The sequence below is a fragment of the Kogia breviceps genome, chromosome 7 (assembly GCF_026419965.1).
Source record: "Kogia breviceps isolate mKogBre1 chromosome 7, mKogBre1 haplotype 1, whole genome shotgun sequence".
Classification (NCBI taxonomy): Eukaryota; Metazoa; Chordata; class Mammalia; order Artiodactyla; family Physeteridae; genus Kogia; species Kogia breviceps.
This window is the reverse complement of record NC_081316.1, coordinates 15,400,967-15,427,232: the sequence shown is the minus strand read 5'-3', so window position 1 is coordinate 15,427,232 and position 26,266 is coordinate 15,400,967. Positions and strand designations below refer to the sequence as shown.

General features: G+C 42.7%; 1 protein-coding gene across 2 annotated transcripts; it reads left to right on the top strand.

Annotated features, from left to right (window-relative positions):
- The first annotated feature begins 1,461 nt into the window (after positions 1-1,461).
- MAJIN (membrane anchored junction protein) lies at positions 1,462-25,302 on the top strand. Of its 2 annotated transcripts, XM_067039411.1 has the most exons (12): positions 1,641-1,695; positions 11,488-11,605; positions 14,209-14,254; positions 16,799-16,874; positions 17,054-17,179; positions 18,024-18,055; positions 18,355-18,446; positions 19,826-19,889; positions 22,458-22,538; positions 23,966-24,038; positions 24,519-24,569; positions 25,185-25,234. In XM_067039411.1, the coding sequence occupies exons 2-11, from the start codon at positions 11,505-11,507 to the stop codon at positions 24,563-24,565; spliced, it is 738 nt and encodes a 245-aa protein (XP_066895512.1). In that variant the 5' UTR covers positions 1,641-1,695; positions 11,488-11,504; the 3' UTR covers positions 24,566-24,569; positions 25,185-25,234. The 2 variants fall into 2 exon arrangements, with proteins under 2 accessions (XP_066895513.1, XP_066895512.1); XM_067039412.1 differs by lacking the exon at positions 22,458-22,538 and having other exon boundaries at positions 1,462-1,695; positions 25,185-25,302.
- The last annotated feature ends 964 nt before the right edge of the window (positions 25,303-26,266 follow it).

Genomic DNA, 26,266 nt, shown 5'->3' with positions numbered 1-26,266 from the left:
AGGAAGGAAGGCATATTTTGTATCAATTTAATGAGCTGCTTCATCTGGTAGTGATTTCCCTGTTACTGGGAGCATCCACACAGAGGCTGCACAAAAACCTGCCAGGATACTGCAAGGAGGACTCCTACAACCTGAAGAATTTACCCAGGTGAATGCTGAGGGCACGCCAAGACTAAAATTCTATTATTTAATTCAACACAAAATTTTTTTGAATGCATGAACTGCTTCTCTCTGCACTGCTCCTCTCACAAGTATGTTTCCTTTTCCCTAAGACTTAAAATATTTCATGCTCAGTAGGAAATTTGAAAAGCCGGGGGGAAAATTATCTATACCGTTGAATACTACTCAGCAATAAAAAGGAGTGAATTACAGAGACACGTACCAACTTGGATGGATCTCAAGGGCATTATGCTGAGTGGAAAAAGATCATTTCAAAAGGCCACCTACTGTTAAGATTCCCCTATGTAACATTCTCAAAATGACAAAATTATGGAGATGGAGAACAGATTAGTGGTGGCACAACTAATCCCATCACCATAACACCCCAGACTGCGAGCCACGTGGCACAGAGCAGTCCTCCTGGGTTCTCTTACCCTCCTGTTCTCCACCCGGGCGCCCCTTCCTAATAAAGTCTCCTGCTTTGTCAGCACGTGTGTCTCCTCGGACAATTCATTTCTGAGTGTTAGACAAGAGCCCACTCTCAGGCCCTGGAAGGGGTCCACCTTCCTGCAACGAAATGGCTTAATAATTTAGTCAGAATTTGATCAGAAGGAAGTGGATGGGAATGTGCTGGGCTTTGGAATCACAAAGACCCATACCCATCTGAGTGTTCCAGTTCTTAGGCTTCTCGTTGCGGAGCACAGGCTCTAGGTGCGCGGGCTTCAGTAGTTGTGGCTCAGGGGGCTCTAGAGCGCAGGCTCAGTAGTTGTGGCTTAGGGGGCTCTAGAGCGCAGGCTCAGTAGTTGTGGCTTGCAGGCTTAGTTGCTCCGCGGCATGTGGGATCTTCCCGGACCAGGGCTGGAACCCGTGTCCCCTGTATTGGCAGGCAGATTCTTAACCACTGCGCCACCAGGGAAGCCCAGTGTTCCAGTTCTTGAATGTCCACAAGTCGCTCCCGTTTTGGAGCCTCTTTAGAACTGGGATATTAATAACTGCTGTACAGCAGCGGGGTGAGGATTAAAGGCGAGCGTGTACGAAAAGTGCTCCCACGACGCTCCACACACAGTAGGGGCTGCACCGGACCCACCCACGCCAGGCGCGCAGTAGGTGCGAAAAGACCAATGGGCGGACAAGCCCGGGAACCACGAAAAGGCGCTGAACTTCCGTGCTCCAGCGGGTGGGGCGCGTGGGACCGCGGACCGCTCCGGGTCTTGGCCTCGCGCGACCCCAGGACGCTGTCGCAGCGGCGCGCACGCGCAGACCGCGGCCAGGCCTCGGAGCGCGCGCCCACCAGGTGACCCTGGAGCGCAGCTGCGCGTGCGCCAAGGGCTTGGCCGGAGCGCGGCTTTAACTGAGGCGCGGGCAAGCGGCCGGGAGAGTCGTCGAGTCAGCCAGCCAGGCTTGGTGAGAGGTCGGCGCTGCCCTTTTTCAGAGAGCAGTTATTAGTGGGTACCCCGGCCGAGGCCACTTTGAGGAGGCACGAAGAACCTTTGTGAGAAAGAGCCTGGCCAAGCCTGGGAGGTCCTTGGGTCTGAGGTAACGGCCGGCACCGGCCTGGTGCTCTGGTGGGCATGGCGCCTTACTCTGAGGGAGATTTCAGACCCCAGCCCCCCTCCACAGCCGCCCCCTGAGGCAGCCTTCACAGCTCCGGGCCCTTTTGTTTGGTTTTTCTGTTTGTTTGTTTTTTCGGTATGCGGGCCTCTCCGTTGCAGAGCGCAGGCTCCGGACGCGCAGGCTCAGCGGCCATGGCTCACGGGCCCAGCCGCTCTGCGGCATGTGGAATCTTCCCAGACCGGGGCACGAACCCATGTCCCCTGCATCGGCAGGCGGATTCTCAACCACTGCGCCACCAGGGAAGCCCCTCCGGGCCCTTTTGGAAGCCCAGTGCACACGACGCCTGCGCTGTGCTCAGCGCAGGGCCTCGTGGTCGGGGCGGCAGGCCTGACGCACAGGTCGCAGGCTGTGGAGGTGGCGGGCGGGCAGGGAGGGAAGCCGGGCGGGCGCCGCGAGCTGTGTCCACATCCCCTTCCACGGGCGAGTGAGCAGCGCCGAGGCGAAGATCCCTTTCCGGGGGCTGTTCTTGCGCCACACCACACCCAGCACGAATGCTGCCTCTGGCAGAGATCCAGTCTTCTTAGGCCCCAAGCTCCGTCACCGCACCCTCTTGAAAAAAGAAAAACAAAACAAAACAAAACCCACCCACACAAATGATCATTCTGTCCATAACCGTCCTCTAACCCAGGCTTAGCAGTTGCGTTGAAAACGAGTCTCCCACCTCAACATGTCTTGTCACGTCATGTCTTAATGATTTAAATGAGTTTCTGGCTTTCAGATGCCTGACTGAGTCTGAGTCAGGGCACTCAGATCTCTCTGTTCAGCTACTCCGGTCCTTGAATGTTGGCATCTGGGAAAGGTATACTCGGCCGTACATCCTGGACTTCTCTGAACTTTAGTTCCTTCATCTGCAGATAGTAAATCTACCACAATAGCCAGCAGTCTACCTAGAATCTCTCTTTGGGTATCTCATGGGCACCTTAAAATTGAGCTTGTCCTCAGATGGACTCAATCAACATCTTCCCCTCAAAAACTTACTTTCTAAGGCTCCTTTTTTTTGGAAGTGGCACTTTTACTTTTTCAATTATTTGTTCAAGCAACTCACAATTATCCTTATCTGTCCTTCTGCCTTACCGCATGAAGTCACCAAATCATGACTAGACATCTTCCAAACCAGTCCACTTCTCTTCATCTCCACTCACCACGATAGACCATGCTGTTATCCGCCTCTGCCTGGAACCACAGGAGTCTCCTGGCTGATCCTCTTTCATTTGTTCTGGTTCTGGGTTATTTCCCACATGACAGTCAGAGAGATTGTTTTGGTTTTTTGTTTTGTTTGTTTTTTAAAACCCACAGACATGTGGTCACGTCATCTCTTTATTATGCCCTTCAGTGCAGTCCTGTTTCTCTTAGGCTAGACTTTGCAGTCCATAACCTGGCCTATAAGGAAGGCCCTCCCTTCTCTATCTGTATTTTCTCCCTGGATGATCTCATCCATTCCAACAGCTTCAAATACTGTCTAAACACTGATGACTCATTTATAGTTCTATCCTGCTTTCCATTCCTTGCATAGTAGGAGACCACCCCCTGGAAACATCCATTAGGATGTCTAACAGGCCTCTCACACTTAACCAAAACAGGACAGAAAGAGAATGGCAAATCTTTTTCTCCAGAATCCTTCTCCACCTCAGGAAAGTGTGTGTACCATTACCTTCTAATAGCAGAGGCCAAAATCAAGAGCCATCCATGATTCCCACATCTAGCCCATCAGTCTAAAATATACTAACTACTTAGACCTCAAAGTCCAAATCAGGAGCGTCTTTCTGCTGGACTACTGCAAATCGTCCTAACTAGTCTCCCTGCTTCTACTCTTGTACTCTTTTTCTTTTTGCGGTACACGGGCCTCTCACTGTTGTGGCCTCTCCCGTTGCGGAGCACAGGCTCCAGACGCGCAGGCTTAGCGGCCACGGCTCACGGGCCCAGCCGCTCCGCGGCACGTGGGATCCTCCCGGACCGGGGCACGAACCCGCGTCCCCTGCATCGGCAGGCAGACTCTCAACCACAGCGCCACCAGGGAAGCCCTACTCTTGTACTCTTAATTACAGTTCATCTTCTTCTTGGCAATCAGAGTGCTATTTCTAAAGCATAAATCAAATAATTTCACTTCGTTTTATAAAACCCTTAGCATAAAATCTGAACTCTTTACAATGACCTACAGGCCTTATATGGTCTGGCTCCTGCCTCTCTCTCTGACTTCATTTCTTTCTACTCTGTCTTCATTCTCTGTGATCCAGTCACACTGACCTTTCTGTCCATTAAACCGGGGTTCCCCAACCCCCAGGCCACGGACCGGTTGTGGTCTGTGGCCCATTAGGAACCGGGCCGCACAGCTGGAGGTGAGCAGCAGGCCTGTGAGCGAAGCTTCATTTGTATTTACAGCTGCTCCCCATCGCTCACATTACTGCCTGAGCTCCGCCTCCTGTCAGCATTATGGTGAGTTGTGTAATTATTTCGTTATATATTACAATGTAATAATAATAGAAATAAAGTGCACAATAAATTTAATGTGCTTGAATCACCCTGCAACCATTCTCCCCCACCCCAGTCCGTGGAAGAATTGTCTTCCACAAAACCGGTCCCTGGTGCCAAAAAGGTTTAAGACCTCTGTATTAAACTACCCATCATCACAGGACGTCTGTGCTTGCTGTTTTTTCCTGCTTGGAATGCTTTTCCCCTTGACTTTGTTGTTTCACTTTCCATTAAGTCCTTAATTCAGTTGTGATCTCTTCTTTTTTTTTTTTTTTTTTTTTTTTTTTTTTTTTTTTTTTTTGCGGTATGCGGGCCTCTCACTGTTGTGGCCTCTCCCGTTGCGGAGCACAGGCTCCGGACGCACAGGCTCAGCGGCCATAGCTCACGGGCTTAGTTGCTCCGCGGCATGTGGGATCTTCCCGGACCAGGGCACGAACCCGTGTCTCCTGCATCGGCAGGCGGATTCTCAACCACTGCGCCACCAGGGAAACCCAGTTGTGATCTCTTCTGAAAGGCCTTTGCTGGCCACACTAGCTAAAGCAGCCTCCCAGTCACTCTCTACTACAAAACCCTGTTTTATTTTCTTCATAATACTTACAGTACTTCAAATTACATTTATTTATTTATATGTTTATTATTGCTCCCCAAACCTCCTGAAATCTAAGCTCTGAAAGACAAGGAAACATGTCTTTCTTGTTACCCACTCTTCTCAGAACAATGCCTGATACATAGTAGGCTCTCAAATGTGTGCTGACTCACTGCTTATCTTTGTAGTCTTATTTTGTAGCACTGTCCTTCTTGCCGACTGTGTTCTGAAGTACTATACTTCTCTCTCTTGAAATTACCACGCTCTCTTTCAACTGAGGACTCTTGTATCTGCTATTTCCGGTACCCACATCAGACCCCACACCCACTCCCCATTTGTGTCTCCCCAACTCATACTTATCCTTCAGATATGAGTCACTTAGAGTTCCCTGACCTCCATTCTAGGTTAGGATTCTCTGTCATGTTCCTATATCATCCTATCCTTTTTTTGTAGCAGTCATCACACTTAAAATTATTTCTAAGCTCTTTGTAGGCAGTGACCAAGTTCTTATTCTTCTGCACTTTATCTCCAGCACTTAAGTTTCTGGAACATAGGAGGCATGCAGATATTTGTGAACTGAATGAATGAATATTGAGTGAACTTAGGATTGAGAGGATCAAATCAGGTAAAAATTAGAGCAGTTAGCATGGGGTGTAAGTTAGCTGAATCTTCCCTGCCTATTTCAATAGATGTTTTTGAATCTTGTGAGATAGGGATTGGAAAGCATTGTATAAACTGAGTGCTTTTATAAATTTAAGATTATTTTTCATCAGATCCCTATGGTCTGATGATCTTTCAAAGTACCAAGCTTTATGTTTCTTAACAATAATGCCTGATTCTGTTATTTTAGAGCTATGCTTAGGTGGTAAAATATAAAGCATTGAGGCTAATATTGAGTCTAGGCTAACTCATAAGGTAACTATGTTCTTGACACCCTTAATTCAGCTGGACTATCTTGCTTTAGCAATATGTCTGAGTTTTAGTCTTGCCCTTGATGTGTGACCTTGGTCAAATTAGATGATATCCTCAAGTCACGTTTAATCTTTTTGTAAACTTAGTGAATACAATTCTTATCTCCCCAGTATCTCACCAGAGTTAGATTAAAGTCAGTAAAATGTTGCAGGTTTCCTGTGTGAAATTTGCTCTCTTTATATAAAAAGTAATATAGTTTTTTATTAACTCAATTTCTTCAGAATCTGCCATTGTTTCATGCCAAGAACAAAGCTATATTTTAGAAGCTTTCTTTTCATACTTTCCTATATCTGTCTTCTGTCACTAAGACCCTTGAGATATGTACATCAAGGACTCAGAGTTTATAGCTCAAAATTGTAAAAGATGTTCCTTTCTCTCTAGCTAAGGATATTCTCTCCACCATTTGCCCTTGTGAAACTACTGATGCTTTTTCATCATTTTTAATCTTCTTTCTTACATTTACTGCTTCAGGGCAATCACCCAGTCGTGTAGCCAAAAAATAAAATGTCCCTCATTGCCTGCAATTTTACATCCAAATGCTTTTAAGGTTCCTGGGTTTAGTAGGATTTTTAGAGTGCTGCAGTGAATTCAGTGTGATGTGAATGCTAATAGGTTGATCATGTAACAAGCCACAACTAATGGGCAGGTGGTAAGATGAGATACCATTCTGTTGCTTTTCTAGAATAAGGAGTACAGTCCTGGACCTACTGACCAAAGATAGTTTTGCTGTTAACTTTTAGGATGGTTAAAATGGAAGTGGAAGAGCCATTTCGGTGTAAAGAGTAACTTAAAAGGTTGACAATCTCCTTTCTGGCCTATTGAGTTGTTCACTAAGGCCTTTTGATTTCATTTCAGAGCATCTTCCTACCCCTCTGTTAGAAGATTTAGTTATTCCTCCCCTCCCAAACAAAACAAAACAAAATCTGACACAGTTCCAATTGCAAATACATTTATGAATAAATGCCAGTGGTGTTTTAAAGATTGTGTCTTACCAGAAAGAGTAGGTAGAAATCTAATGAGAAAGAGAATGATATCAATAAGCATGGGAGTATCTTGGGTAGTCTTAGATCAGCCTCTTCCTGTCCTGTATCTTAACACTTGGATTTGTTTTGTTTTTAAAAATGCTATTCTTGGTACTTCCCTGGTGGTGCAGTGGTTAAGAATCTGCTTGCCAATGCAGGGGACACAGGTTCGAGCCCTGGTCTGAGAAGATCCCACATGCTGTGGAACAACTAAGCCCGTGCGCCACAACTACCGAGCCTATGCTCTAGAGCCCGCAAGCCACAACTACTGAGTCCACGCACCACAACTACTGAAGCCTGCACGTGTAGAGTCTGTGCTCTGCAAAAAGAGAAGCCACTGCAATGAGAAGCCCGCGCACTGCAACAAAGAGTAGCCCCCGCTCGCCGCAACTGGAGAAAGCCTGCGCACAGCAACGAAGGCTCAATGCAGCCAAAAATAAATTAAAAATTTTTTTTTAAAGTAATAGAAAATAGTAACTGCTTATCAATGTGAGAAAATATTGACACATTAAAAAAATTGCTATTCTTGTGGGATGAGGGTAGGAGGGAGATGCAAGAGAGAGAGGATATGGGGATATACGTATGCATATAGCTGATTCACTTTGTTATACAGCAGAAGCTAACACAACACTGTAAAGCAATTATACTCCAATGAAGATGTTTTTTAAAAAGGCTATTTTTTAAATTTTTAAATTTTATTTTATTTTTATTTATTTATTTTTGGTTGCATTGGGTCTTCGTTGCTGCGCGTGGACTTTCTCTAGTTGTAGCGAGCAGGGGCTACTTTTTGTTGTGCATGGGTTTCTCATTGCGGTGGCTTCTCTTGTTGTGGAGCATGGGCTCTAGGCCCGCAGGCTTCAGTAGTCATGGTACATGGGCTCAGTAGTTGTGGCTTGTGGGCTCTAGAGCGCAGGCTCATTAGTTGTGGCGCACGGGCTTAGTTGCTCCGTGGCATGTGGGATCTTCCAGGAGCAGGGCTAGAACCTGTTTCCCCTGCATTGGCAGGCGGATTCTTAACCACTGTGCCACCAGGGAAGTCCAAAAAGGCTATTCTTTATTGAGTGTATGGAACACTACAATAAGCAATTATACATGCATTATTTCATTAATCATCCTAATCACCCTGCAAGTGAGGAAACTGAGAATAGTTCCTTTTGCAAATAGAGCTTGAAGACAAACATGTGACTGTAACCCCTGCACCCCAAGATATAACCCTAAGAAGCTTTAATCAGGAAATCTTCCATTTTGGCTTGATGCCTTTGTACCTAAACTGAGTTTGCCTTGAGTCATCCAGAGTTATGAGAGTGACCAGGGTTACAGTTTAATAAAATGACCAGTCAATGTGTTATAATAGAAAATGTATGGGCTAAAGGAGTCAACAATCTCAGGGGTGCTAATCCTGGTTCCATACCGAGTTATGTGACCTATAGGAGTCATTTCCTTCTTTGATGAATTCACTTTCTTTTGGTCCCCTCTAAAATGAAAGGCACTTCCAGCCATAGGCAAGCGTGAATCTCATTAGGAATATAGATTTTCAGAGAGTCTGGATCTACTTCAGCAAAGGCAAACAGACCTCTGAAACTAGCCAGGGACTTTTCAAGGTAGAAGGAGAAGCTGAGCATCTGTCCTCAAACTCAGTTCTAAAACTTGGGTGTTGGATTCATAGCATCAGTGGGATTTCCCTATTTTTTTGCCCACACTCATTAATGGTGTGAGGGCCTGACATGTTAGATCCGCTCAGTAAATGTATTTTTATTAAATGCTTATGAAAGCTTTTTTATTCTTTAACACTGTGGAGGGTTCTCCCATCAAATATCACCAGATATATTTAGTGACAGTTCTTCTGTATGATCTTCTCCTTCAGCTTCAATAGTCAATATCATTATCCTCATATCACATTCAGCCTTGCTTCAGGTTCTATGCATTGACCCAGATGTTTCTTTACGTGAGACAAATTACTAAAACCTTAAAAACATCTTTCCCTTTCTAACATCAGTGCCTATGTGTCATTTAAATCTATTACTGGGGATTTTCAAGGAAAGAGTCTTAATTGAGATTTGTCAGATTTTGTACTGCTATTAAACTAATCAGTTTTCTTCTCTTGAAGTGCTTTTTACAGCTTTATCTCATTTAATCCTCACAACAATTCTGGGGGTAGATGTAATCCCCATTTATAATTGTAGAAACTGAGAAATGAAAAGACTAAGTGACTTGATCAGGGTTTAATGACTGATAAGACGCAGAGCTAAGACTCAAGCCTTGGTCCTCCAATTCCAAATCCTGTGTCTTTCCCACTATACCATATTGCCTATAACTTCTTTTGTTTTAAAGGCATCATGTTTTATGATCACCTAAAATTGGTTGAGAGTCTAACCCTTCATCTGCAAGATCTCATCAACTTAATGATAGTCCCTGGGACAGTGTCACCATGACTGCAGTCCTCATCTTTGAACCACTACTACTATGTGGTTGTTTGGGATTGTGCTGTCTAATCTTTATTTTCAAATAGGGTAATTAGTGTGTGGTGTTTGTTTCTGAAGCAGGCAGCCAGCAATTAACAGGAACAGGCCTCAGCTAGAAGAGGGTTGTTTTTACTTCTTTCAGCCATCCAGCTGTGGCACAGCACATGAAGTTTCCTCTCTGGATCGTCATTTCCAGCAAATGTTCTTCATTTCCTTTGCTCTGATGCCCCCAGTCCTCAGTCTGTGGGGAAAGGTGACTGCATTTTTGAAGAACACTCTGAATAATTAAGGGTTCAATTTTTGTGACAGCACCCTAAGTTTTACCAAGTGGACTCCCCGCTTACTTAGTAAAGTCATTTAGGACCAAAAACACCATCAAATCTGGCGTAGTTTCCTGCCATGCCTAGGACATGGGGAATCTGCAAGTTTTTCTCAGGATATGAACGGTATTTCCTCTCTGGTAACTTTGCAGTTGGCACCAACTATTTCTTTTCGCTTTTGACTATAGTTCTAGTCTAAATAGTCTCGGGCTCTGGTTCCAGCCTCCTGTGATTCTAATCCCAAGCAGCCAAGATCAGACACTGGGATATCTCTTTACTGGCAGCCCCAGACTTAAGCTTTGGAAATTGTGGGAAATTTCATTCTTTGGGCACATAGATCTTCTGATTCTACCATACTAGAGTTCTCCCTGCTGAGTAGACGTGGAATCAGGGTAATATGAAGGAAAGAATAATGAAAATAGTCCTTTTTGTGTGTATAATATTTTAGTACTTACAAAATGATTTTATATTCATTATCTCATTTTTTTCTTCCTAATAACCCCAGGAAAAGTGATTAAGACCATCAAGTCTGGATTTACACTGCCTCAGTTTGAATCCCAATTCCAACATTCATAGCCATGAGAAAGTTACTTCATCTCTCAGTGCCTCAATTTCCTAATCTATCAAATTTAGACTACTTATTTCAGAGGCTTTTTGTGAGGATTAAGTGAGATATATTTATAAGGCACTTAGAATAGGGTATTACAAAAAGTTGTTGTTAGTTGTTGTATAAATAAGTTGTTATTATTGTATAAATATCAACAAGAAAACCAAGGCCCAGAGAAACTAGGTAGGGACAATGGAGCTGAGATTAAAACACAAATTATTCTTACTTTGTGCCTGTTCTATTTACCCCATCTCAGCTGCCTCTGAAATCAATACCTTGCATTGTATATAGGTAGATTTGGTCCTAGGAACTGTGGACATTTTATTCTCATTGTTTATTATTTAAACTTCCATATGAAGAGACAGAAAGTACAGGGTTTATTATCTCTACAAATGAAAAGAGGCATAGAAAAGTCCTAGTGACTTAGAAAATCACAGTGTGCTTGATTCTTACTTCTGAGTGCATATCAAATGCTCTCTTGGAGTAGAAGAGACATGCCATACTTCTTTTTCCATTTCTTCCTCTCCTGAGTTTCCAGCAGAGAGGACCTTAAGTGAGCAGAGATTCTGGAATAGGAAAAATAAAACTAGTAAGTACTAGGAGAAGAGTGGGCACTCTTATGGCACAAGGCACTCTCATAAGTGGTGAGGAAGAAGAGTAGTTGAGAGGTAGGGAAGAGAAGGCATTCCTTGGCAACACTGGAAAACATTAGTATACATCCTTATTTACTGCATTGGCTGTAGCAGGGAGGTGTGCTAATTCCTAAACTTCATCTAAAATTAATAGCAGAAGTGTTCCCAATTGTGCCTCTTATTGGTGCATCCTTTGTTTCATTATTTGATTTGAGCCCTCTTCACCTTGACATAGGTTCCAGGGAAAGTGGGGGCAAGGGACAAGAACAGTTTCAAGAGATATTTGGGAGATAGATTTAATCCTAACAAAAACACTGTTAGTCATCAGATGTTAGTATCATTAGTCTCATGGAAGAGAAGTAATTTGCACAAGGTCATAAGGTAAACAGCAAAACTTCAGCTCAGGTCTTTTGACTTCAAGTATAGAGATTGTCCCAGAATATCATGTATCCTCCCCATGCAGGTGGGGAAATGGTCCAGGTAATTAATATCAGAACTGAGCCTGGGACATAGGCAGTGACACTGAGAATTGGACATTATACTGATGAAGAGATGCTACAGATTAGGCAGGCTCTCTTTCCTTCCTTACATAAGGAACCATATTTAGCTTTTTAATAATTCTCTAATATTTCTATTTTCTTTAGGTTATTGTTTGGAAGCAATGAGTTTAAAACCTTTCACCTACCCATTTCCGGAGACGAGGTTTCTTCATGCAGGACCCAATGTGTATAAATTCAAAATTAGATATGGCAACAACATCAGGTAATTTTAAAACCAGGAGGGTAGTCTTTGCAAACACAGGTTAGTACCTTCCCACAGGTCATTCCTTCTCTGCCTTCACCTAGTCCAGGAGACTGGCTGAAGCAGCACCTTGTAGGACTCTTTCCCAGGTATTTTGTGTTCTATATATTTATTATTCATATAAGTTTTAAAATTAGCAATGGCATACCTTTGGGGCAGTGGTTCTCAAATTTTTTTATCTCAGGACCCCTTTGCACTCTTAAAATTGAGGATCGCAAAGAGTTTTTGATTAGAGGATTATACCTGTCAATATTCATCATATAAAATTGAAACAGGGGCTTCCCTGGTGGCGCAGTGGTTGAGAGTCCGCCTGCCGATGCAGGGGACACGGGTTCATGCCCCGGTCCGGGAAGATCCCACATGCCGTGGAGCGGCTGGGCATGAACCCGTGTCCCCTGCATTGGCAGGCATATTCTCAACCACTGTGCCACCATGGAAGCCCTAAAATAACTATATTTTTGAAAAATTAATGAGAAGATTGACATTGTTTATTCCCAGGACTTACCCCAGGAATGCAAGGATAGTTTAAATACAAAAATCAATCAACATAATACACCACATTATTAGAAAAAAGCGAGAAAAAAACACATGATCATCTCAGTTGACACAGAAAAGGCATTTGACCAAACCCAGCACCCTTTCATGATAAAAATACTCAAACTAGGAATAGAAGGGAACTTTCCCAACATAAAGGCCATATATGAAAAACCCACAGCTAACATCATGCTCAGTGGTGAAAAACTTAAACTTTTTCCTTAAGATCAGGAACAAGATAAGGATGCTCACTTTCATCACTTCTACTCAACATAGTACTGGAGTTCTAGCCAGAGCAATTAGTCAAGAAAAAGAAATAAAATGCATACAAATTGGAAAGGAAGAAGTGAAACTTCTGTTTGCAGATGACATGGTCTTTTTTTTTTTTTTCTTTTCTGGCTGTGCTATGTGGCTTTGTGGGATCTTAGTTCCCTGACTAGAGATTGAACCCACGCCCTCAGCAGTGAAAGCACAGAGTCCTAACCACTGGACCTCCAGGGAATTCCCGACATGATCTTACATGTGGAAAAACCTAAAGAATCCACACAAACTAACAAAAAATTGTTAGACCTTATCAATGAATTCAGCAAAGTTATAAATAAATAAATAAATCAACATCAGTTGATTTATATATACTAGCAACAAACACTCTGCAAAGAAAATTAAGAAAACAATTTTCTTTATAATAATATCAAAAAGAAAAAATATTTAGCAATAAATTTAACAAATGAGGTGCAAGATTTGCACACTGAAAACTACAAAAAAATATATTTCTGAGTGAAATTATATTTCTGAGTGAAATTAAAGGAGACCTAAATAGAAATGTATCTGTGGGAATTCCCTGAGTGGATAGGACTCAGCACTTTCCTGCCAGGGCCGGGTCTAATCCCTGGTCAGGGAACTAAGATCCCACAAGCTGTGCAGCGAGGCCACTTGATTTTGTAACCTGAAGTGTTTCGTTGGTTGTTTGGAAAATATTGGTTCACTGGCTTATGCAGATTGTTCAGATGTCAACACATTTCATTATATAATATCAAAAAATCATATTTGCTAATATCACTACCAAACTTGTCAGAAAAATGTCTAAGTATTTAGAAGCTGTCAACCCCACAGTGGTGGATAGAAGTTCTCCAAAATTCAAAATTTTGCTTGAAATCCCAAAATTTATCCTTGACAACAAATACTGTCAGTTGTTTTCCTTAAATTGGTAAGCTCACTGTTCATTTTTGAGAAAATGTCTGTCACATTCCCAAGTCTGAATAACAATCATAGTTTATCTGTCAGCTGATCATTCAAGTAAAATATCATGAAAAAGCAAGTGGTTCAGTTTGCAACTTAAAACAGTTGTACAGGTGCTTTTTCTCAAGACAACCATCATCTTCTGGTATGCAGCAGAAATGCTTTATGCATACTTCCTGTTTTATCACATAATATTAAAAAGATATGTACTCAAGGGTTGAGATTTATAGAATTATTAATTTTTCACTGCTTCCTCTAGGATATTAAATGAAACTGGATTTTTCTTCCTGTGTGGTGGTAAAAATGACTACAACTGCTAGTACAGTTTAGCATAACTGGCTAGATTTGTGCTGAGGCACCAGCAATTTTGCCCACCACTGATTTTGCACTACACATTACAAATGTTAACATAGTGAAAAAGGCAAATAACATCTTACTATTATTATGAAACTAGTTTGCCCTTGGAGACTCCTTGAAAGGGTCTTGAGGACCCCTAGAGGTCCACAGACTGCACTTGTACAACTGGTCTAACAAATTATTAACTTTCACAGTGGAAATTTCAGGTCTTGGTGGGTTAATGGAGAAGATATTTTGGTACAGCCTTGTACCAATTCTCAGACCACACCACCTAGGTGATCACTTCTTCCCTTGAGCACTGGGTCAGCACACACAATTGTTATTTAGTTATGTTTCCTTAGCTCAATGGAAATTTCATTTTTGCTCTACTAGAGTCTGTTTTCTCCAGAGCTTTTCTTCTTGGCTTACTCATCTCTTGTCTGTTTACCTTCTAGAGGGGAAGAGGTAGAAAACAAGGAAGTCATCGTCCAGGAGCTAGAGGTAGGGAAAAAAGCAGACAACTTCTGGGAATGTTATTCTTTGAACTGAGGATGCGTCCATATTCAGATTTCAGTTATTTCCTGCAAACTGAGTCACAACCTCCACTTGATTACTTGGCTTCTCCCTGCCACATTTCCTCTGCAAAGAAACTTTACTGTTTTTTCAGGGAAATTAAAGCCTATAGTCTTTCTCAATTCTCCTAGTTGAAGTGTCAGCACCTTTGAGGCTGAGAGTTATTTTGTTTCCACTAGAGTTCCCAGCCATGGGCAGCTCTCTTTTGTGGCAGCTGGCATAGAGAAAGCTTCCGGAGGACTGCAGCCTTCCAGGGCTCTGGGAAACCTCACCATCCCAACCACTGCCTGGTACTTGACGTTCAGGAAACTCAACTGTAAATACACAGACAAGGCTGCTGTGTCTTCATTTTAATTGGAAACATTTGCAATTGCTTTATTCCCACTTCATTTTCATTCCTTTGCTACCCAGCTCCTCTAGCTTTAGATTCTCCCACAAGAAGAAGACAGAGAAGGTGGGCAAATTCGCAGATTGGTGAAAGCATTGGAAAAGAAATTAGAGTTCTGGGGGATGGCCCTGATTCCAGTCCTGGCTGAACCACTAATTAGCTGTGTGAGCCTTGGCAAATCATTTATCTCTCTGGGTCTTAATTGCCTCATTCATAAAATGAGAGTTTTAAACTAGCGTATTCTCTTCTAACTTCACAACTGAGTGATCTATGACTGTTGTGATTTATGAAGACATATGTTGCCACATTTCAAATAATTTGAATATAATTACATACACAAACATAAAACTCTGTGAAACCAAAGTCTTAAAGGTACCTGTGGCTCTTCAGCTGTGTGTTGTAAGATACATTAGGATCTTTGAGGACTTCAGAGGCATCATTATAAATAACAGTTATTTTAATATAGGACCATGACAGTTTTCTGCTTATTTTAATTATGAGTAGAGCAGAAGTTACTTCACTTTGCTTCACTTAATATGGGCAGAGAAAAGCTCAAGGCAGCATAGTAGAGTGAAGAGAGCTTAGACTTTAGAGCCAGTGAAACCTGTATTTGAACTTTAGTTCTGCCTTCACAGTGTGACTTTGGGAAATTTGTCTGCCTTCTCTGAGTCTGTTTCCTTACCTGTCAGTGAGATTGATAAATAATATCAGTTTTCAAGGTTGTGGTGAGGATTAGAAATAGATGTATGCAATGCCTGCCACACAGTAGTTCAACTAAGAGTAGCTAGAGAGCACTTATAACCATTTATAATCATATTTAAAGTTTCTGAAATGCTTTTTATATGTTCTTTTTCTTACTCTGATTAGTTCTGAGGCAGATGTTATCATCCTTTTTCACTCATTTCGAAAACATTTATTGATAGGCAGTTTAGTCTAATGGTTAGGAGTGTAAGCTCTGGAGCCCCACTGCCTGGGTTCATATCTTAACCCCATCATTACTACCTGTGTAGCCTTCCATGAGTCATTTTACCTCTTTGTCTTAGTTTCCTCATGGGTAAAATGGGGATAATAGAAGTGTTTATCTTATAAGGTTTTATGAGTGTTAAATTCATTAATATGTCTAAAAACAAAAATATTTGCCATAGTGATTACTCAATAAATACTAGCTATTAAAATTATAATCTAGATACTATGCTAATAGAGATCATACAAAGATGAACATGACACAGTTTCCATTTTCTGAGCCCAAATATGAGGAAAATGAGGCTTAGAGAGATGAAATGACAAAACTGAGACTGAAATTCAGATTTTTTTCCCATAGAAATTTAGTAGTCTTTTCATGATACCAATTGTTTAATTAGTGTATACTAATAAGCATAGGTTAATTAGAGACTAATCAATTCAGATTTAAAGAGAGTAGAAGAAAAGATTTGACTTAAGCAAAAGCAAAATAAGTATATGTAAATAAATACCAATATTATTCACTAATCCAGTATATATTTGTTGAGGACCTGTTATGCTTCATCCACTAATGGTAGACACCATAGAAGGGATGCTAAGATACATCAAGTGTATATTCTACTTCAAGAAGATTTCTCAGTAAGGAAAATAAAAATATGTACACGGAGGGAATTCCCTGGCAGTCCAGTGGTTAGGACGCAGCCCTTTCACTGCCGGGGCCAGGGTTCACTCCCTAATCAGGGAACTAAGGTCCTGCAAGCCACAGGGCATGACAGAAAAAAAAAAAAAAAAAGTACAGGGAATATAGGAAAGGCCCAAAGCTAACTACTGTGAAATTTGAGACTAATAGTTAATAAAACTTGGGAAATCAGGGAAAACTTTCTGGAGGAGATGGCTTTTGAACTGTATCATAAAAGGATAGGTCGAATTTGGCCATATACTGATGGGTTGAAAGGGTATTTCAGGAAAGAGCATAGAAATAGAGAAGCAGAAGGCATATTCAGGGAACAGCAAGTAGTTCAACTTTAAAAACATATAGAGTATGTGAAGAGCAGTGATAAGGATAAATAGATAGATTGGCTGAGATTAGACAGTATTAAAGTCATTTCAATTTTTTTTTTCAGGATTCTATTCGTGTGGTCTTGGGAAACCTGGATGATCTGCAGCCATTTGCTACAGAACACTTCATTGTATTTCCCTGTATCCTTTCTTTACTGGGTGGAGATGAACTACAATTCACACTGTAGATTCAAATGGAAGCAGCAAACCCATAGGCAGTTTGGAGGGTAGGTCAGGGATACCAGAGGGAGTCTTTTCCCTAAAATAGTACTCAGGGATTCGTACTGGCTTCTTTCCTCACTCCTTAGCACATTTCCCAGATAAAAGCAAATGGGAGAGAGTGTCCCACCTGAAATTCAAACACAGAGAGATTGTCTTGGTCCCTTATCCATTTGTTTTCACTCTGTACGTGGAGATGAAATGGTTTCATGAAAACCTGTCAACTGGTAAGTAGAATGATAGAAGTGTAGGTGGTGGAGAAGAAAAAAGGGAAGGTTGAACATCCATGGGTTAGCAGTGCAAGCTGGATATGGTGAAACAGTCAGCCAGATTGGGCGCCAACACTGACAGTGCAGAAGTCAGGAACATGTGCTCCAAACTAGACTGCCTGCTTCAAATCTTGGTGGCTTTGCCACTTAATGGCTCTGTGACCTTAGATTAATTACTCAGTCTTTCTATGCCACCTTTGTGAAATGGTGAAAAATAGATAATAGTACCTATCTCAATGAGTTGTTAAAAAGGTTAAATGTATAAATACTGGAAGATGGAAAGTACAGTGTGACTTAGAATGATCACTCAATGAAAGATACTTATTATATTAATAATTCCTCCATTTTACAGTATTTAATGACTTTCACTTTAGTAGTATCTTAAAGATATCTCCCAATTTTTAATCTCTGGGGGCCACCACTATTTTTACAAATACAGGGATAAGGAGACACCTGCCAGTTTGATTTGAAAAAAGGTACAAAGGCCTTACCTCAAAATATCTCCTCAATTCATTTGTCACAGCTGCTGCAAGTTCCACTTTTTTTCTTTCATAATAGGGATCATCCCCTTTTAAGTGACATATAGTTAGAATATAGTACGAATCAAACTATTTTTAGCTTGTAGATGACAGTAGTTCTAAAATAAGGGAGGAAAGTTTGAGGACACAGTATTTGTGGGAAAAGTGGTACCGGGCAGTAGGGAAAAGGGCACGCACCAAAGTTTTGTCTCGGACCAGTTCTAAGATGTCAGTGGTAGTCAGAAAGTCTTGATCCATTATGACATTCAAATTTTCTGTTGCAGGAAAACCAATAAACAGCAGTCCTCTTGGGTTGGTAAGTTTGCCTTTTCTGTAAGAAATGAAAATTGCCTTTATTGCCTTCTGTTGTCCCAAAAGTCCTGCTCTTGTCTCGTCTTTTATGCCCCTTGGTTGTTGCCCAAGCCCAAACAGAATTGTATACGTGAGACTCTATTTCCCCTTGGCTAGATTTCTGAGACTGTCTATCCTTACTTGCAAAGCTGGTGTTAAAAGTTGCCTTTGGCAATTTAAAGATGGGGAGTTCTCTTCACTGTGCCCTCATATGAGCAACTCTGGGAAAGGAAGAGTCACAGGAAGTGTGGTTCCTCTCTAAAGGTCCTGGCAGAGAGGAAAGCAGCAGAAGCCACGATGAGGAAACGAAAACACGCAGAAGTGCCCAGCTCCCCAGCCTGGCCAGGGCTGGACAGGTCAGTGGTTTTGGCAGAGGGGCTAAATCCTGCATCCTAGTTAGGCTTTGCCAGCTGTTGCTGCTGGTTGATCTTGTCCTTGAGTGTGTCACTCTCTGTCTCAGGGCTTCATTCAGGCCTGCCTATTCTAGTGGGTGGACTAAGAGAAGGAAGCAAGTTGATGTTTGCAGTGTAATTGGAACACGGTCCCTTCCTCAGCAAAGTAGAATTCTTCTGTTCATCAAGATGAAGACTGAGGGAATTCCCTAGCAGTCCAGTGATTAAGACTGTGCTTCCACCGCAGGGGGCACAGGTTTGATCCCTGGTTGGGGAACTAAGATCCCACAAGCCGCATGGCACAGCCAGAAAAAAAAGATGAAGACTGAGAGGAAATGTAAACATATCTGTACAGTTGAATCCAACAAATATTCAGTGAGTACTTACTATGGTCGTACTATAGGAAAACACAGAAGGCACAAGAGATGAAGTCCCAAAATATTATCCAAGAACATAGAGAAACCCTCTTTTGAGGGTTTCTCAAAAGAGTGAGAATGAATAAAATATAATCTTATTTTACCCGGTTAGTAGTAAGCTTTTGGAAGTCTACCCTAAGAGGTAGTCCAGGCTGAAACATAAATGTCTGCAACAGGATGTGCATCAATTACAGGGTGAGATGCTGCGAATTAGGGGGAGTGTTGAGCACAACGCTTAGCGTGTTGAAGTTGCTGTTGTAGAGGCTACTGATTTTCTTCTTTTGATTCTCTGTCAGGGACAGAATGAATCAGTAAGACAATTCAGTTGTTCATGTTAGCACCCAGAGAGAGATGCTGGGATAATCCAAGGTGTGGTTTGCTCCCAGCCCAAAGCGCTTTCAGCCCAGTTTCACAGAAAGCAGCTGTTCTTTTCCTGGTACTGTGTGGGCCCCAAGACATACAGGAGCAGTGAGGGTAGACCATGAAGGAGCTGACCCCTACACCCTCCAAATGCACACATCGGTGAAGAATTAGGAAATTCCTTTACCAGCCAGGTGGGATGTGAGGGTACTTGGAGGTATGAAGCTTTGGTCAGTTCCATTTGACTGAATTATCCATGGAGATGAGGCCTCACATCTTCCCTTTCTCTGTATTTTGATGCACAACCAAGTATTTCAAAATCTGATACCTGCTGTCAATCACATTTTCCCTTTCTCAACCCCTAGATCCCAAAATGTCTCAAATTGTGATTCTACTGTGAATTAAAGCACCACCCAGAGAGAGTTTGGCCACACGATTTATTCTGCAGGCCAGGAGTGGCATAAAAATAGCCAACCTGCTGAAATATTCATCTGGGCCACATTTGCTTGAATGTGGTGATGTTGCTGCTGCCAGTAACACTTCCTGGGCTTTTTTCTCCCACCTCAGGCCCAAGAAGGGGACTTCCAGTCAAGGGCTCAGCAAAAAGAAGGCCCCTATGGAAACCATGAGGGTAAGCACCAAAATGGAGACTTCGAGACTCTTGGCTATTTCTGCTCAATTACAAGTCAGGATTCCTGTTACCTGGAGACTTTGAGACTCTTGGCTATTTCTGCTCAATTACAAGTCAGGATTCCTGTTACCAGCACATCTTGATCCTTAGTACAGACTGAATTCACTGGACTCATTCTCACGTTTCACCATCTGCAGAACAGCTTTCAACCATTCCACCCTCGCCACAACCTGTCCTAAATGTAGCTGCATAATACACACATTGATGAATCCTTTTGTTAAAAGGTCTTCTCTTAGCTTAAAAAAAGCTGCTTTCTTATACTCTGCAGCTGAAAAAGAAAATGGATCTGTTGAATTGAGGTGGGATCCAGTTTAGAATTTTTTTTAGAAAACTTTTTGCCTTCATCTGCACTAGACTCAGTCTGGGAACATCCTGTTTTTTGTTTTTGTTTTTGTTTTGAAATTTTGAATTTTATTTTATTTATTTTTTATACAGCAGGTTCTTATTAGTTATCTATTTTATACATATTAGTGTATATATGCCAATCCCAATCTCCCAGTTCATCCCCCCCACCCCCCCACCATCACTTTCCCCCCTTGGTGTCCATACGTTTGTTCTCTACATCTGTGTCTCTATTTCTGCCCAGCAAACCAGTTCATCTGTATGGGAACATCTAGTTTTTACAGACAAAATAGATATATGTCAGCACAGGATACTGGTAAGAGAAAACTTCATTTAGAGCAGTGATGGTCCGGCCCTAATAATATTTGATTTCATTTTGTGAGGTCTGCTCTCCATTTAGACATTCATACATCTACTACTCCTCCATTTCAGGACTCCTTTTCCATAGCAATCTCTAAAATAGTGCCCTTTTTCTTGAAATAGCTGTTATTTGTGACTTTTCTTACTTCTCTGCCATCGCTCCAAAGCAGCTCTGACCTTAGGTATTCAAACATTCCCAACTCACCTCCCTCACCTTCCCAGGATCTATAACATGATCAGTTATCGAACAAACATTTACATATACATTCATTCCACAAACATTTATTGAGTGACTCCTATGTGCCAAGTACTAGAGCTATCACACACACTCTTCCCGAAAAATGCCAAAAGTGTAAAGCTGGGCAGACATTACTGATAAATGTGCTATGTGCAGGAATAAAGGAAGCACGGGGTACAAAGGGACCACAAAGGAGAACCTCATTCAGACCAAGTGGTGTGAAAGAGAGTTCCCAGAGTAGCTCAGAGTAGCTCAAAGAACTAAGGCTAAGAGGAGAGAGTACAGTGCTTTTGGTGACTGGAAGCCAAGGCACCTGGCGCTTAGAGTACAGTGCTGAGAAATGTCACTGGAGAGGTCAGCATGGGCTGGATCCTAAAAGGCTTTAAAGCCACCTTCAAGATCACAGGAATTCCCTAAAACATTTTAAAGTAGAAAAGTGAAGTGATTTTCATTTCTAAACAATTCTGTCTCCTGTTAGCAAGGCATTGTTTTAGGTGCTGGGATGCACCCAAACATATAAAACCTAGTTTTTTTCCAGGAGCTTAGCATTTAGTTGGAGTAGAGTGAACCCTTAAAGATGAAGACCTCTGCCTCTGTGGCGGGGACAGGGCACAGAGCCCTGTTGTGCCCATGGCCAGCTGGCCCATGGAGTGATTTAAAGCAGATGGTTTCCCTCTTCTGTACTCTCATCCTTTAGAGAGGGAAGAAGAAGAAATTAGAAAGTACAAGAAGAGTACATGAAGCTCTGGAGAACAAAGACACTTTATACAACCAAGATAATTACTATTAAAGGAACATTTCCCTCACTCTCTACCCTTTGTACCTTCCTATTCTTAGTTTGACACATCATCTCCCTTAAGAACCCAGTTTCTTACTCAACATAATTACCTTTTCAACCTGATACTGGGTTTAGAAAAAACTCTGAGCAAAAAAAAAAAAAAAAAAAAAAAAAGAACATGTTTATTGATTTTGACTCAAAGCCCAAGCAGTTTCCATTGTAGACCCTGTTCCCAGAGAGCAGACTTCTCCTAAATTAAAGTGATCACAGGGACTCTTAGTGTAAGTCACTTGAGCTGGAAGAATTGAATTTACTCCTATGGTCCAATGCCTAATATCTTCTCTTCCCTTTAGGGGAAGTTACGGTTTAGAAACACAGTCAGTGGGGATTGTGCGGATCTGTACACATGGGGAGCCTGTGCAGGGAAAGCTTCGAAGAATACAACATATACCTGAATAAGGTCTCTGCTTCATAAGAGGTGTTTTGAGGAGAATGGGACGGAAGGACAGACTCATTCCCTTTGTTACTTTAGCCCCCAGATCTAGCGATCCAGACTTTAAAAAGATAAAAAATGGGAGAGAGCAGATGAATGGACCAGAAGTGAAACGGACTGCCGTGCACGTAGCTTTTTTTTCAAGCCTCTGCTTGAACTGCACTTCTAAGCAGATCTGACCCTGAATATACAGCGGACAACCTTGCCTCAGGTTTTCAGGGTATTATGTGTTGTTGGGTGTCCTAGATGGTACCCTCAGTCTTAGTTCAGGCTATAATGGTTTTCCTCTCTTAACAGCATTTGCCTGAGGAAACCTCTATCAAGATTTCAGGAGAGCACAAAGGCTGCCTTATGAGGGAACTTTCCCCTGGTTCAGAGGTAGGCTATACCTCTGCCTTTGCCCTTCTCATCCCCACTACCAGCCTTAGTAGATGCTTCCATTAGGGCCAATGCAGCAGTGCTTAAACCCCAAACCATAGTTTCCATACCTTACCATAGTAAGTTTTCGAGAATCATTCCCTCAAGCTAGAAATCAGATCTGGGCCCTCTAAATTTCATCTCCACCCTTCTGGAAGAGATAAGAGATAGTCTCCTTCCTCCCCAGAGTTACCTTTCACTTTTATAGGAGTATGATTTCGGTGGCTGCCTATGTGGTCTGGGATTTGAGGGGTTTGTGGAATAGCTTAACAGAAATATCAGCTTATGCTTAGGATGGGGGATCTGTCCTAACTTTCCTGGGATTGCTGTGCCTCTGCCTCCTAGATACACCCTTGCTATAGAATTCTTTACCAGCGGGACTTCCCTGGCGGTCTAGTGGTTGAGAACGTGTGCTTCCACTTCAGCAGGCATGGGTTCAATCCCTTGTTGGGGAACTAAGATCCCACATGCCGCGCAGCATGGCAAAAGCAAAAAGAGAGAGAGAGAATTCTTCACCAGCAAAATGGTTCAAGGAACTCCCCAGCACTGCAGGGCAGTCAAGCCCTCAGGTTGTGCCTGGGTGAGGGAAGTGGCCAGTTGGCAGAGATTCTCAAAGGAAATATATCAACCATGTTTCTGGCTACCAGGGTGTCTCCTAGAATATCTTACGCTTGGAACCAGGTTGTAGGATGTCCCCTTCAAAGTACAAAGGAAGGTCTACAGAGCAGTAGACAGAAATAATAAGATTGCTTATGCCATAGTCATGTGTCTGCTGCCCTGGCTCTAGCCATGTTGATCATATTTACATGTTAACGGCAATGTGCCCTTGTACATCATGTCCCTTTCTGGAATGCCCTGCTCTCTCTGACCCCTTGATGCCATCCACCAAGGCCCCATTTAAATAACACTTTCCCTGTGAAGTCTTCCTTGACTAACCACTACCCACTCTATTCATGTCCTCCTCAGTAACCACAGCACTGTATATAGACTGATGGAGTAGTCTTATCACACTGACTTAGAATATTTAGTTTATACGTCACTTTTACCACATAGATTATACTTTTCTCCAAGGTAAAGTAAATGTCCTCCTGACTTCTGAAACCTCAATATTCTGTCCTTGGCAATAGTTGGCACTCAGAAACATGGAATGATAAGGTATACCCAGCTTGGTTTGTTCTTGGCTCTTAAATATTATGATTTTAGTGAGACAGTGTTTGGGAAGCTGATATGGGAAAAGGACAGTCCTATAGAAGGAAAAATAGAACCTGCCTGGGCCGTCAGAAGGCAGGCCCCAGCACTGATGTGATATCACCTTACCAGCAAACAGCATTCAGACCACCAAGCTGTAAAGGAGTAAAGTTTAAGACTTTTCTTGGTCTTTTTATCAGAACAGAGAAAGAAAAACCCAGCAGGAACGGCAAGAGACCCCAGCATTTGATATCACTGATATTCAGGACCAGGGTAGGTTCTGGGAAATTCCTACGCTTTCTCCTCTAATAATCAACCTGTCCTCTTTAGTCATCTGATGAGCAGAGCAGCACAGAGCTCCGAGTCTGGACACGCTCAGTGGGTGATGTACCTGGCTCCTGTGGAGGTGCTTGTTGGCTACGCTTCAGTCTGGGGGGAGGCTCTTGAGTAATAGAAGCCCCCTCAGTTCCCAGAAGGAGTGAAGGAGGCAATGCATGTCCTTGTGCTTCTGATGGTGAAACTGATGCTCCCACAGTTTCAGGACATTTCCATATTGTGTGATAAGTTTTACAGAAAAGTTGGGAGGAATATATTTCACTTTTCTATCCTGGAGAACAATCTCTGGGAACCTGTCTCTCCTCCTCTTCCCTTTGGGGCACTAGTGTTAATATTGAAGGTGCAGGTAGATGCTTGGCAAGGTCTGGGAATGCATGTTGAGGTATCGCCCTTTCAACTTGCTGATCTTTCACTCAGCATGCGGATTCGGTATGGATGCAGTTATCACAGATGCAGTCCTGTGAGCAAGTAAGTTCTTCAGTAAGTTGTCATTCCATATGTAGATACACCAGCCATGGTAGGTGTCTAGGATTTGAGCAGTGTAAAAATCTCAGGGGCAGGGCTTCCCTGGTGGTGCAGTGGTTAAGAATCCGCCTGCCAATGCAGGGGACACGGGTTCAAACCCTGATCCAGGAAGATCCCACATGCCACGGAGCAGCTAAGCCCATGCACCACAACTACTAAGCCTGCGCTCTAGGGCCCACAAGCCACAACTACTGAAGCCCACGCGCCTAGAGCCCATGCTCCACAACAAGAGAAGCCTGCACACTGCAACGAAGAGTAGCCCCTGCTCCCCGCAACTGGAGAAAAGCCCACGCAGCAACGAAGACCCAACACAGCCAAAAATAAATTAAAAAAAAAAAAAATCTCAGGGTCCTGACTTTGAAAATACTCCAAGGTCAGACTAGCATCTTACTGAGCTGAGATGAAATTGGGAAGGTCAGGACAAGCAGTTCACCTGGCTTCGAATAATCCTGGTTTGAGGCTGCCCTGGGCTCATGCTCGGTGTCCTGCCTTCTCCTGCTCACATAAAAGTAGCCTGAGGACTGACACCTTTTCCTTGCCTGAGTGTTTTCCTTGCAGATTCTAAGTGGGGGGACAGCCGAGCAGGGAAGATTATCCCACCACTGCAGCAAAACGATCCCCCTCCTCCTGAAGGACGCACGGAGCTGGGAACCAGTGGCTTCTTTGGGTTTCTAAGGTAGGATAGACTTCTCTCCTGCCATCAAACTGAGACCCAGGGCAGTCTAGCTCCAGAGCCTGCCCCACTGAGTCTCTCAGGGAAATTAGAATACAAAAGAAAGCAGATTACCTGCATAATCTCTATTTTGTGCGGGATAAATGATGGAAATGAAGTGAGCATTAGGGCCCTAACTGTGAATTAAACAAAGACTGTGTCTTGTTCATTTTTACACAATCTGCCCCACCCCGATGTGCCCAGCATTGGACCTGATTCCACAAATGCTGCTTGGACAGAAACTATTCTGATCGTGCTTGGGTTATTCAGATGATTTAGTTACCAAAATTTTTCCATTCTCCCCTCTGAATCTAGGCTGTCTTCAGAGTCCTTTTTGCAGAATACAGTTAGCAAATCCCCTTATCTATCTAGAGCTCAGCCATACCATTGCAATTGTTCTTCTTTATTTCTACCTCCTGAGTATATTCTAACTTGGGTACCTTTTCAAATGCTGTTTCAGACTTGAATTTCCATTCAGTGGTCTCAGAGCAAAAATGCCCTAGCTAACAGTGGAGCCCTAATGGGACCTGGGAGAAGGAAAGTGGACCTCTAGAGTCTCAACCTGCTCTGCTCTTCTTCCTGCAGCTCTCTCTTTCCGTTTCGGTATTTCTTCAGAAGGAGCAGCCAGTGAGCCTCCTAAATGCAGCGGTGGGAAGAACGTTATCTCTTGCAGCGACTCCTCCCACTCCACTCTCTGCTTATGACATTCCAGTCATGGGGAACAAGAGCCCCAAAGTCCCTGAGTCCTCTTGTGGGTTTGTCCTTTACAATGGAATGTCCATTTGCCTCTTTACGATGGAATGTCCTTCCCCAGTTTAAAACACTAAGAATGTAACTTTCTAAAATGCTCTAGTCTGAGAATTTTACTGCCCTGTGAGCCAGTTAGGTCTTTCATCTGCAGCACTTAGATTTCTAATGAAAATAAATT

What these genes read in the sequence shown, in the direction of transcription:
- MAJIN (XM_067039411.1), top strand. Translation starts at nt 11,505, where the DNA reads ATGAGTTTAAAACCTTTCACCTACCCATTTCCGGAGACGAGGTTTCTT. An exon ending in AGATATGGCAACAACATCAG is followed by an intron (nt 11,606 to 14,208) that starts GTAATTTTAAAA and finishes TTTACCTTCTAG; the next exon opens with AGGGGAAGAGGTAGAAAACA. An exon ending in ACACTTCATTGTATTTCCCT is followed by an intron (nt 16,875 to 17,053) that starts GTATCCTTTCTT and finishes CACATTTCCCAG; the next exon opens with ATAAAAGCAAATGGGAGAGA.